This window comes from Artemia sp. Qi Xiang Cuo, chromosome 19 (assembly GCF_049724085.1).
Source record: "Artemia sp. Qi Xiang Cuo chromosome 19, ASM4972408v1, whole genome shotgun sequence".
Lineage (NCBI taxonomy): Eukaryota > Metazoa > Arthropoda > Branchiopoda > Anostraca > Artemiidae > Artemia > Artemia sp. Qi Xiang Cuo.
Genome location: NC_142812.1, coordinates 31,175,509 through 31,192,692, shown reverse-complemented (window position 1 = coordinate 31,192,692; position 17,184 = coordinate 31,175,509). Strand labels below are relative to the sequence as shown.

Genomic DNA, 17,184 nt, shown 5'->3' with positions numbered 1-17,184 from the left:
ATATAATATAGGCTATATATTTGGGTAATTTTAGAAAGGATAGGTTAGGTTAAGTTTAGATAAGTTAGCATAAAATCTAATTTGTGATGGAAACAAATGTCGTATTTGGATTCAGGGTGAAATTTGCTTCTTAGCTATCTGAATGCTCTATTAATCTAGATATTTACCATTTTGTTGATAGTGGTGATTGTTTAGGCCTATAGACAATACACGCACACAAAAAAAAAGAAATATAAGAGCACTGTGTTGCCTTTGATATGCCTTCTATAATACATGTATTTGACCTAAACTATAGAATAGATTAGTTTTAAGCAGTAAGCTTATGCTCAAAGTAGCTGAAGAATAATTACATTTATAGTCATTTATCTTTAAATTGGTATTATACATGGTCTTGTCTGAACTAAATACTAGGTTAAAGTAACAAAAGACTACTACTGTTCAGCAATGTTTTCAAATATAATGGTCAATATTGTCATAGTTGCATCTCATCCCCTATCCGCTCCCCTAATGAGACCATACATAACTTTTGACTGGCCTATATACAAAACTTTCCTGATTCAGCTGTGTAGTTTTGTATTTGTTTCTGAAATTAGTTCATAAAGAATAATTATTCCACTTTTTATTTTTCATAACATTAACAGCAGATAAACAAGGTCACTGTTGTAAAGTTTACAAGAAAAATAATCTTAGAAGTAAGCTCTGGTTCTGTTTCTGGTAGTTTTTTTTACCTTACTCAGGTACTTTCCTAGACTGTAAAAGACCATTAAATATTTCAAGTCATGGATTAGTTTGTTAGTTGAAAGATAAGCAAACCATTTTTCTTGCATTTCAACATTCTTTCCAAATTTAATAATTGCAACCATTTCCTTTGAAAACCTTTGTGTTACAACAGATAAATCTTCTAAATCCCCAAAAGAATTCGTTATTAGCTTAAACCTTGCCCTTTTTTTAAATTCGAAGAAGTTAATCATAAAAATTGTAGTTACTTATGAGCGAAATGTAAATGTTTTTTTTTTGCATTTTCTAGCCTTTATTTTCTAAGGGGACTGGGAGGGAAGTATGTGAGAGGGAATGATAAGCCTCTGGCTAGGCATTCTTGAGTATTCCACTCCAGAAATGGCAGGAGAAAGTGCAACATGGTACTTTACCATGATGTTATCAAGAAAAATTTGTGCTGGAGAAAAAGAAGAGCCACACTTGTTTTCACTGACTAAGAGGACTGGGAGGGGTAATATTCAAGACTTGGGATTTTAAACCCCCCGGTGAAGAGTTCTGAATCTGTAGATATGATGCCATGGATTCACAGTGTATGGTAATCTTGATCAGTATGGAAAGTATTAGTTTTTCACCTATTTCATTTGGTTTAGCCATTATTAGCTGTTGCTAGAGTGGTTTTGAAAATGAGGGATAGAAGTAAGCATCTATCCAAAAGCATGAGCTCTAAACAGAAGTAAACTAGTTTTTAAATTGGTTGTGATTGTCCCAAAACTCAGAAAGAAGAGAGATATGTCTTGGATATAACTAAATTGGGATGTAGCAGAAGTAGGCAAGTGTAAGACAATGCAGCTACTAGACTTAACCCTATTGTCATGAATGAAACCAAAGATGAATTAACTTATTTCTCTCTGGGTGCAGAACAGGAACAGTGTTCTTAATCTCTGTCTTAATTTGGCACTTTGTGGACAATGTAGACATGGAATACTACTACTACTAACAACTCACTACAGCACCAAGCCGCCTGAGGCCAACACGGCTATGCATGCTCCTCCATCCCAATCTATTCAAAGCCTCGCTTTTTACACCCTCCCAGGAAGTTCCCGTTTCCTTTAAATCTTTCTTTATGATGTCCTCTCACATTAAACGAGGACAACCTGCTTTCTTTTTAGCCCTAGATGGTTGGCCAAACATGAAAATCTTTGGCAATCTGTCATCCTTCATCTGCACAATGTGCCCTAGCCACCTAAATCTTTCTTTCATTATAGCCCTCGAAAGCGGTATTGAACCACGTTTTTTGTACAGCCTACTGTTTAAAATACAGTCAGTCAGCCAGGTACCCAGAAAAATCTGTAAGCAATTTCTATGGAAAACATCTAGCAAATCTTCATCTGCTTTTCAGAGCGCCCATGCTTCAAAGCCATATTTGACCACTGTCATCACTATAGCTTCTAATATCAAGGGTGCTGGCAGAAATTTTTCCAGGAGGGGTGCAGACACCAAAGTAGCAATGTTGGTTGGGTAACAGTTTAGGTGGTTTAGGGCATCCAACTGTGGCTTTAGCCTGAAGAGGACGAATTTGCAATCAATTTAAAATCCTGAGAAGCTAATTGATTCAAAAGTATAAATAACTATATTTTAGGCTTCAAATTTATAAAAGACGTAATGCCAAGCAGTGGCAGTAGTGGATTCAACCATGTTGATTTGCTTTATTTGTAAAGAAATAGGCTAAGTTTGGTGATATGTAATTGCGTATTGGCTATAATGAGGGGGGAGTCATTGTTTAGATAGGGGTAGGGTAGATTCCTACAAAAGTACATTTTAATGGACACACTGCTTACTCTTCATATGGCTTCAGATAAGTGTTGAAAGAGGTAGGGGGGAGTAAGAATTAATTAAAATGTTTCTCTATACAGCTAAAATGTTATATCCCCATACCTACCAGCACAGAGGTGGAAAAGGCAAGGCAGGTCATCACAGCCTGCCAGGAAATTTCTTTGGGGTTACAAATACTGCTATGAACTTAGTTTTCAGCAATTTTAAATGGTAATATTTTTCTTTTTCTATTTATGTGATGTAGTTCAGTGTACTTAAACAAATGTGTGTAGTGTATTTATCAATAAGAAAGTCCCATTGTAAAGGTTGTGATGGCTTCAGTTATGTAGAAGATCAAAAGTCTCACAGAATTTTCATCCACACAAACAATAATACTCCTTTTCATCCAACCGAAATTCTTTAATAGTAATATTAACAAGGACTTTTCACCAAAATTACCATTCATTGCCAACTTTTTAAGTATATTCAAATTTTATCCAAAACTGAAATTGCAAATTTAAGTGTAGGACGGTACTAATCAACATACAATTATTGATTTACACATTTTAGAAGCAATTACCCTGGAATTTAAGGGACTGGTACCTTAAATTATATCTTGGTTAGGCCTGGGTATGATTTTGAATATAATCAGAAATTAATTAAGCAAAGATCTTATCAACTGAAAGAAAGGAACAGATTTGAAACTTATTTGAAGATATTATTCTTTGTGTGAAGGGGCTGGGTCTTCATTAGCTCCTTACTCTTTACTGTGAAGTTTGGCACATTTCTAAATTTTTAAAGAAAATTTGGAATTGGAAAAAAAGATTTTTCAAAGCACTAATAAAACGTTTGTTTAATGAGGAAGGTGTTGAGAAGGGGGCTGCCCCCCCCTTATATACAGAGTAATTTACATTGGTTTTAAGTTTTAAACTTGCTCCTTACTTTTGGTGAAAACCCTTTTCTATTTGTTTAATTACATTTCATGAAACTGTAGTTTTATGAATTCAATACTTTTGGTAACACAGAAAAAACGTAACACAGAAAAAATAAAATTTTTGATATCAATAGATATATCGAAAGAATTGGTTTATTATTCTTATTCAAAATATATTATAAATATATATTAATATTCAACCCATCTAAATTTACGAGCCTGAAAAAATTTGTTTGATTTTCGAAAAAAGGGGGAAAGACTCCTTGAAGTCATAGAATTTTAATGAAAATCACACCATCAGATCCAGCGTATCAAATTATCCTACTGCAGAGGTTTCAATCTTATCTATGAAAATGTAGAATTTTGTAATTTTGCCAGAAGAAAAATCACATGCGTGTTTATTTGCTTTTTTCCCAGGGGTGATAGTATCGACCAAGTGGGCCTAGAACGTCGGGAGAGGGCTCATTCTAACGGAAATGAGAAGCTCTAGTACCCTTTTTAACTGACAAAAAAATTAGAGGTCAGCTAGGCCCCCTCCCACTCCACTTTTTCCCCAAAATTGTCCTATCAAAATTTTGAGATATTTTTTTTTGTTCAACATAGTTGAAAAGCCTAACAACTATGTCTTTGGAGATAAAAAGACCCCTTACAGCCCCTGGTGAAAGTTTTTTAAGTTATAAAATTTGCCCATTGTTTTATTTGTTGTTGGGAAGTATGTATACATTTTTTGGGTGGGTAGGGGAGGATGAATTTTCTGCTGGGAGAATTTTCCATGGAGAGGGAAGTATTCAGGAGGTGAACTTTTCAGGGGAAATTTTACACTAGGTGAATTTGCAAGAAAGGCTATACGAAATTTCTTTATATGTCTTGCTTTCTCTTTACTGATTCAATTTTACACCTGGAGATGTTAAGGATAATTGTCCATGGTAAATTTTCGCCAGTACTGAAATGTCCAGATAATATTTCTATGGGGAGGGGGATTTTTCTGTGGAGATGGAGCCAGGTACCCTGGCTCCATAACAACAGGTATCCTGGCGCTATTTAAAAAACAATAAGAAATTTAAAAAAATAAGTTTTTTTCAACTGAAAGTAAGGAACATCATTAAAACCTAAAACGAACAGAAATTATTAATTATATGCGGAGGGTTTGCCCCTCGTCAGCACCTCGCCCTTTACGCTACTGTTTAAATTTTGTCCCAATTCTTGAAAAACGACTCTTGAAACACAATGGCGTTTAATTAGAACGATGAGTAACTTTTTTTTAGTGCTGAAAAACTGTAGCTTGGTAAATTTTCGCCAGGATTGAATTGGCCAGAGGATATTTCTATGGGGAGAGGGATTTTTCCGTGGAGGTGGAGTTAGGTATCCTGGCGTTACTTAAAAAACGATCAGAAATTAAAAAAAAAGTTTTCAACTGAAAGTAAGGAGCAACATTAAAACTTAAAACGAACAGAAAATATTACATATATGAGGGTGCTTTCCCCATCTTCAACATCTCGCTCTTTACGCTAAAGTTTAAATTTTGTCCCAATTCTTTAAAAACGACTCCTGAAACACAAGGGGCGTTTAATTAGAACAATAAGTTGTTTTTTTTTAAGTGCCCCGAAAAACTGTAATGTGAGAAATATGACAACTTCAAAGTGACAACTAGATAAATCCAATTACTCCTGAAAAAAAAAATCGATGATAAAACACGAAAAACGTATCTGTTCAGGGGGAAAATACAGAAATTCCCAGCATTCCATTCAGCATTCAGTGGCTTCATATATCAGCTCATGGGTACTCTTGCAATGCAAGCTAAAGTTGACGGCATATTCTTACCGAAATTGTCCCTTATTAAGTTGTTTTCCTTGTGTTTCCTATAATTATACGAATTTTCATGTGTTCTAATAACTGCACTAATTACTAATAAACAAATACATATTTAGGATCACAATAAAAGGTTGATTCTTTGACTGAATATCATCAATGCATTATGGCTCTTATACTTTCGTTATTGACAAGGATCGTTATTTAATCACCATTCATTACTTTGAAGAATTTGATTTCTTTTTTCTCCAACCAAATCATATAGAAAAATGTTTGTGGAAAACTAGTCAAGGAAAACTAGAACTTATGTTTTCCTTATTATGGGTCGAAATCTATTGGCAGGCAGCCAACAACGGTGCAACAAACTAATTACCCATTCTTTTTCTCTATTCTGCTCTCTTTCCTTTGGTTTCCTTATAATTACTTTTTAGTTCCAAATCTCCAGGGGGTGGGCATGGCCCCCCTGCCCCCCCCTGCCTTGCCCATGTCTAATATTCTAATCTTGGTTTGCAGACTTATCTTCCTATTCTTTCAAACTTTTTTATCTGTGAAAAAACGCCTTGAGCCTTGACTATTCTACTTTTAACATCTTCACTGCTCCCACCATCTTTACTAATATTACTACCAAGGTAAGTGAAGCTGCCCACCTGATCAATCTTTTCGTTACCCAACGTCACCTTTTCATCTTCACTTTATCCTAGCTTTAGTGACTTAGTCTTCTTAACATTAATTTTTAAACCTATTCGAGCACCCTAAAATTGCAAAACCTTTAAAAGTTCATTCATTTTGCTCACGCTTTCATCTAGGATGCTTAAATCATCAGCATAATCTAAGTCCAGGAGACTTTTTCCTCCCCACTTGATTCCGTGGTCTCCCATGGCCTCTCCTGTGCTCCTTAAGACAAAATCCATCAAAATAATCCATATAAAGGGGGATAGAACACAACCCTGCTTAGCTCCTGATTTAATGCAAAAGTATTTTGTTTATAGTGCATTTTTTGTTTTTTAATATGCTTTCTGCTTTATCTATATACACTGGGCTTTAGGCAAAGGATTTGTTTTTATAATTTCTTAAATGCATGTAAAGGGGAAATGATTACTTCAGGGCAGAAGTTCAAGTTCTGGTGTTGCCAACTATTTGCCTTGAGATGGGGTCAGTGGTGTGGCTCTGTAAGCTTATACAAAGTTAACCAATTACAAATGAATACTTGAAGAAATTCAGGGAATTTAAACAGGATGGGTGTGTAAAAGTAGAGGATAGCTGGTCCCCAATCCCCAATTGTGCTTCCTGTCTGAAGATCAAAGAAACAGAAAATAGCACTATCAGTAGGCATTGTAAAGTCTAGTGCTGCATCCTTTACCTTGCCTTTTATGCATTAATATTGTGAGCTAGCAGAAGCAGAAGTGTGAACTCACTTTGTTAAATTAAGATAATCTTTGGGTTGAGGTAGTTTACTTTTATCTCCTCTTACAGATGTTAATGGATCCTTATATAGAACTTTATGTGGCCAGTCTCACCTTAGATGATCCTGAGACAGGGGAAATTGTTATAGATGAGGAAACTGGGGAAGTTCTCTACAAGGAAGATGTTGTTCACGAAAATAGGTATTTTTCCACTTTTTCTATTTTAAATCCTTCTTTCTTTCTTTTTTTTCTCTTTTTAGAACCTATTTTCTGTTTTGTCATAGCTTTTCTTGTATAGTCTGGGATTTTTTTCTTTGATTAATTTTATTTATTTATTTTTGTCTAAAAAGTACGGGCAATATTACTATACTACATTGGAAAAACATCCCTAGGGGAGAAACAGTAAACCATTAGAATTAATTATAAATTTCTAGGGATGACAACCCTTATTTCTGATTCTCCTTAACAAGTTTAATTTTTATCAATCAAGTTCTGCGGCGGGTTTCTTATAGTAGTCATGTTTGCAAAGCTCTTGCTGGTTTCTTCTCACTCTACCTTGCAACTAATATGAAATACAATATTTTTTTGCCTGTTTATGAGAAAAATACTTTAGGTTTTGGATGCCAAAATCTGTGATGACCAGAATCATACATTTCAGCTTTTTAGAGGACCAATAGTTGACCAAAAATATACTAAGAACATGGAAAAGTTTTTTCTGTGAAAGTTACAGATGAAGAATGACAGTGAACATTTATTACTGCTATTGTAAACGGTTCATTGCAAATGCTATAAGGAAGGAATCACAGAAACTCTGGCTCAGGCACAGTTCCACCACATTGAAAATGCAATGCATAGAATTTACTTTCCTATGGTCATTGATGGATGCAAATCAGACACTTCCAGAACCTGTGCTATTTTCAGTCCCAAATAGAATAGGATTTATGGGCTAAAATAGCACAAAAGCTAGAATAAGCACACCAGAACAATTACAATAATATAACAGATGTTAGGGGATAAACATAAAAAAAAAATTAAATCAATTGTTAAAATGGGAATCAAAATGTGCTAAAAATAGCACAAAAGCTACCATAAGCACGTCAGTAAAAATATAATAATAAAACAGATGTTAGGGATAAACATAAAGCAAAAAATTAAATCAATTATTAAAATCGAAAACAAAATGGGGGAAAAAAGAGTTTTTGTACCTGATGGTCAACATTTGGGGACACAGGTCCAGTTGGGTATTTGGAGCTCTCCAAGCATTGAGTCTTGTATTAGGAAGGATTGGGGGATTTTCTTTAAAGGAAGGCAGAACACGTCGATGATAGTCAGAACTAAGGCACTTGTGACCAAAGTTCATGGTAAGCATGTGACGTCGTGATTCCAATGTAGTAAGTTCAAGTCTAGCCAAACCTTCATCGTATGTAGTATAGGACTTCCCCAGTATAGTTTTTATTGCTCTTTTTTGAATACTTTCAATTTTAGAACATTGGTCTTTGGTCAACCAAGGGTGCCAGACGGGGCAAGCATATTCAAGACAGGGTCTTATATAAGAACAATAAATTATTTTAAGGTTTTGGATGGATATAGAGAATCGCTTGAGAAGGGAGAAAGATTTAAGGAGAAAACTACCAGATTTACATAAGTGGGAAATGTGGGAGTTCCATTTAAGGTCGTTGTCCACCTGAAAACCAAGCAGTTTAACCGTATTTAAATTTTGTATGCAAAGGTAATTATTGATAGGGGGTATATTTTAAAAAAAGAGAATAACATGAAACTGCTTTTGGGTATGCTTAAGTTGAGTTTAACATTGTCAAGATCATTCTTTAAATTGTTATTGAGTGAGTCGAGTGTAACTTTCAGAGTATTAGATGTTTGACAAAGTTTCAGTAATGTCAAATCATCCGCAAATTTAAAAGAGTTGCCAAAACTAGGTAAAACATTATTAAAAAACTATTAAAAATCTAAAGGACCTAATTTGGTCACTTGAGGTGCTCCACAGGAAATCGAGGAAAAACCTGATGAATCCCCGTTAGGGAGGACTACACATTGTTCACGGCCAGACAAACAAAAAAAACAAAAAAAAACTAGCTACCATACGTAAAACAAAATCCCTTGCGCCTAAAGCCCTTGCATTATCTATAACAGTCTGATGATCCAAGTTGTCGAAGGCTTTGCTAATATCAGCAAAAACAACCTCAACGTAGGAACCATTCAACTCAAGATGTTTGAAAATAGTGTCAAGTGTATAAATTAAGCAATGAGTGGTGCTATGGTTCGGCCTAAAGCCAAACTGATTTGGGTTGATTTTATCATGAATATCGTCAAAAAGGAAATTGTAAATAAAACTTAAAAAATTTTAGAGAAAATGGAGGTTTTTGATATTGGTCTTAAGTCAGAGGGAACTTTTAGGGTCTTAGTTTTTGGTATAGGAGATATAATAGCTCGTTTAAACACACTGGAAAAATACCATCTACAAAACATTGATTAAAAATAGCAGTTAGAGGTACACTTAAATACTGGGCACATTCCACAGTCAATTTGGTAGGGATATCAATTGGGTATACTGACTTATTTGTGTCCAGAGTTTCGAGTTTTAAGTTGGGTCTGATGAATTTCAATCACAGGAATGTCACTCACTGCACTGTTGGCCGGCATATGTTTGAGGGGCGTGTGAATTTTACAAAATGTAGCAAAATGATCATTTATGACATCCACACCCACTGGGTCACCATTACTGTCCAATAAGAAAACATTTTGAAGAGACCTTTCCCATGAGATCTTGGACACTTTTGTGGAATTGCTTAGGGTCCGAATACAATAACTTATTGAGCACGTGAGCATCATGCTCCTTTCTTGCTTTACGGATTTTGCTAACAGCAATGTTTCGAAGTTTTCGAGATTCCTAGAAAAATCCTTCCTTAAAGAGTTTATCACGTTCATTTATTAGGCACAAATTTTTTATTTATCCACGGTTTGCAGATAGATTTGTTAGTAAACATTTTTCGCTGGAAAGTTGTCACAATACAACTCGAAAAGTTCCACTGAAAACTTAGAAGCCATTTCATTCCCGTTGGTAAGATATAGGATATTGGCCCAAGATTTGGAACTAAGTTTTACTTTGAAATGGGCGACCTTCTCGTCAGTAATGGGTCTATAAGAATAACTGATCAATCGTTTTGAGGAAAAGGATGATAAAGGGGTCCAAAACATGTATAGATGGTCACTTGCCCCTAATGGAGGGGCTATTTTGGGGGTACTGTAGTAATCTTCAATGTTGGTAAAAATTAAGTGTAGGGTTTTATCACTGCTGTAGGCGACTTGACCACTTAATCAAGGCTTAGAGCAGAGTTAATCCACTTTTGGTCTAGCTCATTAAAATCACCACATCATGTAATTGCAGCATAGGGATAGTTGCTGTGAATTCTGTCAGTATAAAGTTGCAGATATGCCGTCAGCTCCTTCTTAAACCCACTACGAGGAGGGTAATAAAAAATACAAAAAATCATGCAAGATACATCTTTTGGGAGGTTTTTGGATCTGGTCCAGAGCCGAAGAACTTCGGTTTTGGAGTTGCTCACTATTTCAGAAAATAAAAAAATCCGATTAGGGAGGGTAGACCGACAAAAAAAGCCACTCCTCCACCATGCGATAGGGGGACACCATTCTTTTCCAATCTGGGCTTAAAATGGGAGTCATAATTTGGAATCGAGCAAAAATCTTTTGTGGCAGACCATGTTTCTGTGAGGCAAGCAGTATCAATCTGGTTTTTGTCAAGACTAATTTGTAGTTCATTCATTTTATTTGCTAGTGACCTTACATTCGCAAGAAGGATTCTGGGAAATGAGTAGAAGGGTGAGTGATGTATCATACCAGGGTTTCTTGATTTGCTATTGTATACTTGTTGTAGATTCTTAGGTTCATTCGATGCAAATAACGGGACTGAGGAGATGGACTGATTCGGCAATGAGAGGGAGCTGGAACATAGCATGGAGTTCTTCTGAATGTGTTTGATCTGAGGGGGTGCTGGTATGATGGAGGAGGGATGTGCATTGGCTGATTTAAAAGCGGCATGAGATTCAAACTCACAAGAGGGACTGGATATGGCTGTCTTTGGCAGCCCTGCTTCAACAGAGGTGCATTTTTTTCGCTCCCCGTTTTTTAGACTTTGCAATCCAGTCTTGGCACGTAGCTTTTTCCTTCTACAGAAAGTGAGATGCGCATTAGTACAACATTTCATGAAACAATTGCCATGAGCAAACTTTCTACACAGTGATTTGTGAGGCAGAAGACAACACTCATCATGGCAGCTGCATTTAGAAAATCCACGCAAACATGAAGAAACTTGCAATTCTCCGCCTTTCTGCAGCCTCCACTTATGTGAAATCTGCAAACACGTTGCTCGGGGGTATGATCCGTTGTATGAGTCTTCATCTGTAAGAAGGGATCGAGGATAGCCTAGTTCAGTCTGAGTGGCTTGACTGGTAACAAAGCTACTGCATTGAACAGATACATCAGTACTGGGACATTTTGAATCAGTCTTATTACCCTGGTTTAGGCATTTTTCTCAGGTAAAAAGAAAGAATCGTTCCGAAGGTTTCTGCAGGGCAAGAAATTTGTCCGCATCAATTGCAGCGCAGGCCACATGCATGCGATGTAAGCATTGATGACAATCGAACGACGGGCTGTCTTTAGTCGTTCCGCCACATATGAGACAACTCAGGTCAGAACTGGAGTGATCTTTTCTTTCCACCGTTATATTTTCTACAGCATCCATAAGTCTCGGTGCTACGTCAAGAGCAGCTGGTGTTTTTATCAACTCGTTTTCATTCGGGAAAATATTATTCGTTTTAAATTGGTCGTGGTTTTTCTCGTTGTTATTTGGCTGTTTTGGACTGTTATTTTTAGACTTCAATTTCGTTGGGATACAGTTTTTTGAAGAATCTTTTTGTGCACAATTTACGCACACAAAAGTCTTCTTCCAGCCATTTAAGCGCTTAGTTTTTCCACAGCTGAAATGAGACCATATATTGCATTTAATGCACTGCACGCCACTTGTTTTGCTGGTTATTTTTTTGAGTAGATGGCGCAATGTTCAGGAGCCATAATAGATGCTTCTGCTATGCACAAAGAGTTCAAATAGTTCAATCCTCTAAGTGAGTCCAAGTCTCTGTAGTCATTAAATCACTGAATCCCAAGGGAATTTATATTAAGTAGCGAAAATGTAAATACCAGGTAAATAAAATATTCCGTTCATAAATGTCTCTAGAGAAATCACACAGGTTGAAACCTTACTTTATCAAAAGGTTAATATCCAAAAATACGGTGTTTACACAACGAACTCTGAAACAAGACTACAAGTTTTGTTATTGGAGGTTAAACTCCCCCAACCCCATACATCTTCTCTGCTGGGATAGTAGCAATTACTGTGAGTTTAGAAACAGCTTCACAGGATCCTTGGTGCCCACCCAAGATCATAATTTACTCAAACTCCCTCTCTGCATTGCAGCTATTAAAACAACAGCAACATGAATTAGAGGACTACTGTAGATTACCTCTTAAGTAGCTTTCAACAAAACGGCTCTACTATAAAATTCCAATTCATTCCCAGGTATCTTGCAATCAAAGGAATCATCAGAGTCAATGAGGTAGCAAAGAACGGGGCCACAGACCCATTCTCTTCAGGGGTACTCTCAGACTGAGACTTAAATGCATTTCCGGCACTGCACAATGAAGTTCTATGTCTTCCATGAAGACAAGAAGGGAAATTATCATATATCACCAAATAAGAAGTCATGTAGTTTACTTTACCTACCATGCCTTCTGCTGTGGATATTAATCTCACAGCTGCTAAACTATATGTCATGTATTCAGACTTGGACAAGTAAACCCAGAAAAAGATTTACTTAGCTATTTTGAGTTCCTATGATCTTGCTGTCTACTAGGGGCATTATAAGCCACTATCATTGCTTGGACCTTCTTGACAGCATATTTTGTCAATACCGTTCCTAACTTCAAATACGAGAATAGACGAAAATAAGTAAAGTTAAGATCCCAAGGTCGTTTTGATTTCAGTTCTCCCATAATGACTGAGGAGAAAGATTTGTAAAAGAAGGTGTGCAATCCCAACAGGATGCATCACAATGATGCGGAAGAATACATATGTATATCTTCTAGAAAATTGAACAAGCTTAAATGAGCTAGTCCCCCAATTTCTCTATTTTAATAAAGAAGAAGACATTTGAATAAAAGTGAATGCAGTTGAACTTCCGTTTTCCTTTATGTCTTTTGTTTTTGAATCTGTTTTGCAATTTGGCTCAAATTTAACATTCAATCCAATATATCAATAGTAAAGATTGCTTACTTCTGGTCTTTTGACACTGAGATAGTTTTTCATAGTTCATTGCCAGCTATATATTTGTATCACTAATTGTGTTTTATTCCTAGTCAAGGTTGCTTTAATGATACTGGATGCATATTTATGAAAATTACCCTTTCCATAATCATTTCAGTTGTTGCCTCTTTTCTGATTCTTGGATTTGTTATATCAAGCCACTTAAAAGGCATCTACAATTTTAAAGTGCTATTTGTTTGTATATTCTCTTACTTAAGAAGAACATTGAAATATTTCAGTATTTTCCATCAAGATGTCCTACAAGAAAAAGGTCCTTTGAGTGTTTTTCCTCTTTACCCCAATGTGCTCTGTTCATTTTGACCAGAATGCCAGATTTCTTAATGGCTGTAAGAATTTCTTGTTATTGGATCAATGATTTATTTACTATGGGTTGAATCTTTTCTTGGTATAGCCTTGGAGTTGTTTTTATTTTTTTGTATGAATTAAATCAAGTTAAACAACATTTAACAGATAAAAACAATAATGTTATCGAGGTACGCAAAGAATTTGGAAAGATGCAGTTGGTATTGGGAGCTGGTTGGTGTTGGTAGCTTGGCTTAGATGTGAGTACAAATAAATTGTTCCTTTTCAGTCTCAGAACGTAAACTTAGTTTCTGCAGCGTGACATTGAGTCTCGCTGTAATAATTTAAATACTCTGGAACATTTTGTTTGCTCACTTATTAGTTATTAGTTAGTTTATTTTAATATCTTTAATTCTTATTTCAGTACGAGGATTATGCAAAGATTGTACTTATATTGCAAGTTATAAAACTCTTTTGATTTTCTTTTTAAAACAATACAATTAAAAACCAAATGCCATAATTGTTTAAAAATAAAAGCTTTGCTCTTTTTTAACCCTTGTCTTGTGTTCACTTTATCTCAAGTAGCCTATTAGGTACAGGTCATTTCTAGCACTCCTTCTTATCTTTTTTTTTATATATATATTTATTAACCGGCAGAGTTTGATGTCTGCACGCTACTCTAACTGTTGTTAATCCTCCAGACTCTTTTTAAACCAGTTACATGGCCCTCTATTTCTAGAAGATTGACTACTAGCAGTTCTTCAGAGTTAGATCCAGAAACTGGAGAGCCCTTAGATATGCCTATCCAGACACCAACTTTCAGGGTAAGGTTAATCATTGCTCTCCATAGGTGTGTCACCACTGTGCTGCAGATATACTGGCTTCATGTAAGGCATAATTAAAAAGCAAAATAATTTGTGCCAGATGTTATATCAAGCCCAACTATCCCTTAATTTACATATGTACGATTTTTACACATTGTGCAATGTATTATGGTTCCATTGCCACTGAACCCTCTTGCACTTGGCCCCAGTTACAACTGAAATCCCGTGTAACTGAACGCCCGTGCAACTGAACCCTTGAGCAACTGAACCCCTGTGCGACTCAATCCCATTTGACTGAACCCTCATGCAACCCAACCCCTGTGCAACTGAACCTCGTTTAACTGAAGCCTCATGCAACTCAACCCCACGTTTAACTGAACCGCCATTCAATTGAACCTTTATGTAACTTAACCCTCACTCAATTCAATACCCGTGTATTTCAACTCAACCCATTCCCATTCAACTCAACCTCCGTGTAATTCAACGATCGTGGAACTTAGCCCCCATTCAGCTCTACTTACGTTTAATTCAACCCTCATTTAACTAAATCCTCATTCAACTCAACCTCCATTTAACCCAAACCGGCCTGACTCAACCCCGATTCAGATCAACTGTATTCAGCTCAACCCTCCTCAAATCAATAATATAACTAAAAAGTGTAATTCAGCCCGTTTTGTAGGAGGTGACAAAAGCTGACTCAAACGAAATGGTCTTTCTTTATTGGTTACTTCTTTTGTGTGTGTGTGTGTTTTGTCCCCCCCCCTCTCTAAAAAACAACAGTTTATCCTTTTGTTCTATATATAGGACAAAATATGACCGATAGATGTTATTTAAATTCATCTTATCACAGTGACGTTCCAAATTACCACCATTGACGTGGAGCAGAACAGATCCAGCATGGACCTTATATCGCTCCGAAGTAGAAACACTGATAGGTCTCTCTTTTTTGTTTTATTTCTCCAGTACTAATAGGGCCCTAGAGTACTAATAGGCTGGGTTAAATGGTGGTGGATTTAGACGGGGGTTCAGTTTAATGAGGGTTCAGGTAAGTGTGGTTGAGTTGCAGGGAAACTAGTTAAACGGGGATTCAGTTGCACGAGTTTCCAGTTGAACGTGCATTCAGTTAAATTGACTTAAACGTGGCTGAGTTGCACGGCGTCCAGTTGAACGGGGGGTTTAGTAACACGAAGGTCCAGTTAAATGGGGCTGACAGTTCATCACACACAGTCCATCTGACACAGTCCAAAGTCCAGAAAAGTGACAGTCCAGAACAGTCCATCTGGTGCGAAATGCGTGTTTTTGGATTAATTTAAATTGAAAAATAAGGCTTTTTCAAATGAAAGGAAAAAGCAATGATGAAGCTTAAAATGAACGGGATTGATCTGTACCGTAGGACTGTCCCCACTCTTTCCTTTAAAGTTTAATCATTGCTTAATTGAAGGTTGTTAAAACTACAAAAATTGTAAATATTTTCTAAGCTTGTAAGCTTTTCCTTTACCATTTGCCTTTCAAAATATTTGAACTGAAGATTTTATTTTCTAAAGCAAATGTGAACCAGTAAATTCTTCCATTCCCAAGGCAATGTTCTTCCATTGAAAAGTTTTAAGTAAGAAAAAACGGTTAGTGTTTGTTAATTAAAACTTGGTAGATAGGTATTTGTCTTTTGCTGTTTGAATAACGGGCATTTTTAAATCATAACTTACTCTTAGAATCTCCTCCCCACAACCTTCCAGAAAAATCGCGAATTTGTACGATACCTTCCGACATTTTTGTGTAATTAGTCTGTTTTCTGTTGTTTTGACACAGGCCTTCCACTTCCCCTTTCTTGATTAGATCCCTATCTGTTTTAAGTAAAATGCCAGTTATATATATATATATATATATATATATATATATATATATATATATATATATATATATATATATATATATACATATATATATATATATATCTGAAAATTTGAGAAAATGTCTGAAAATTAACTTACTCATGAAAAAAAAACTAATGAAAATTAATACAAACAAAGTTAAAAAAAAAACAAAGTGAAAATTTTAATTATTTGAATTATATCATAGTGTAAAAAAATAACTTTTTTTAAATGGTATCTTTCAGTTTTATAAATCATATAACGTTCCTGCATTTATGTAATTACTTTTTCGGTCTTCGTGTACATGTACCTAGGGGCAGCTGTGTATATTTGAATAAGCATTTTACCTTCTCTTAGTTCACCAAGTAAAACAAGTTTGAAGCCTGGTATACAGCAAAGTATAGTTGACGGAAAACCTATAAGACAAAACGAAATCTTCACGTATCATTGCTGCAAAGTAAAAGCTCTCTTTACTTAGGTTAATGAAACCATGGTCTTGGCTTTGTCATTATAATTATAGTTAATATTTATTATAGTTATATTATGCAGTATAATTATACAATTATAGTTAATTTTAAGCTGAAATTTAGAAAGAACAACTACTTGGTGAGATTTTGAGAGGATATCTCCAATAACAGGTGCTTTTAAAATCAAAATAAGAAAAAAGTGGAAGAAGTAGAAGGACAAGTTTTAAGAAATGGGTGACAAATATTGAATATGCGTTAAACCGTATCATAGCTGATGGAAATGATATAGAAAATAATGAGAACATTTTCAATAATTTGGGAGGGAAGGAAAACTTGCTTAGCAAGGAAGAGTTAGGGACGGCACTCGTAGGGATGAAAGATAATGAGGCTTGGGTGCTGACAGCATGTTAAATACAATTTCCTGCAAGAAAGCGGGTCATACCTGCTATAGCATAAAGTGTCCAAAAAACGAGGTAAAGACAAGTCATTAACATGATGAATAATGAAATCTCTAACAGTTCCCTAATTTCTTAGAATGTAAACAGAAATTTTTTCGAGCAGTCAGTTGTGGTTGACCAGGTTCTGAATAAATATAATGTGATATGCCTGCAAGAACATTTCATTACAGAAGCTGGCATAAACCTACTAAATCT

General features: G+C 35.7%; 1 protein-coding gene across 1 annotated transcript in view; it reads left to right on the top strand.

Annotated features, from left to right (window-relative positions):
- LOC148940726 (uncharacterized) overlaps positions 1-17,184 on the top strand; it is a 68,160-nt gene that overhangs the window by 8,790 nt on the left and 42,186 nt on the right. Inside the window, exons 2-3 of the mRNA XM_089105274.1 lie at positions 6,746-6,876; positions 14,112-14,196. Coding sequence (XP_088961400.1) covers positions 6,746-6,876; positions 14,112-14,196 — 216 coding nt within the window. The remainder of the gene's footprint in view (positions 1-6,745; positions 6,877-14,111; positions 14,197-17,184) is intronic.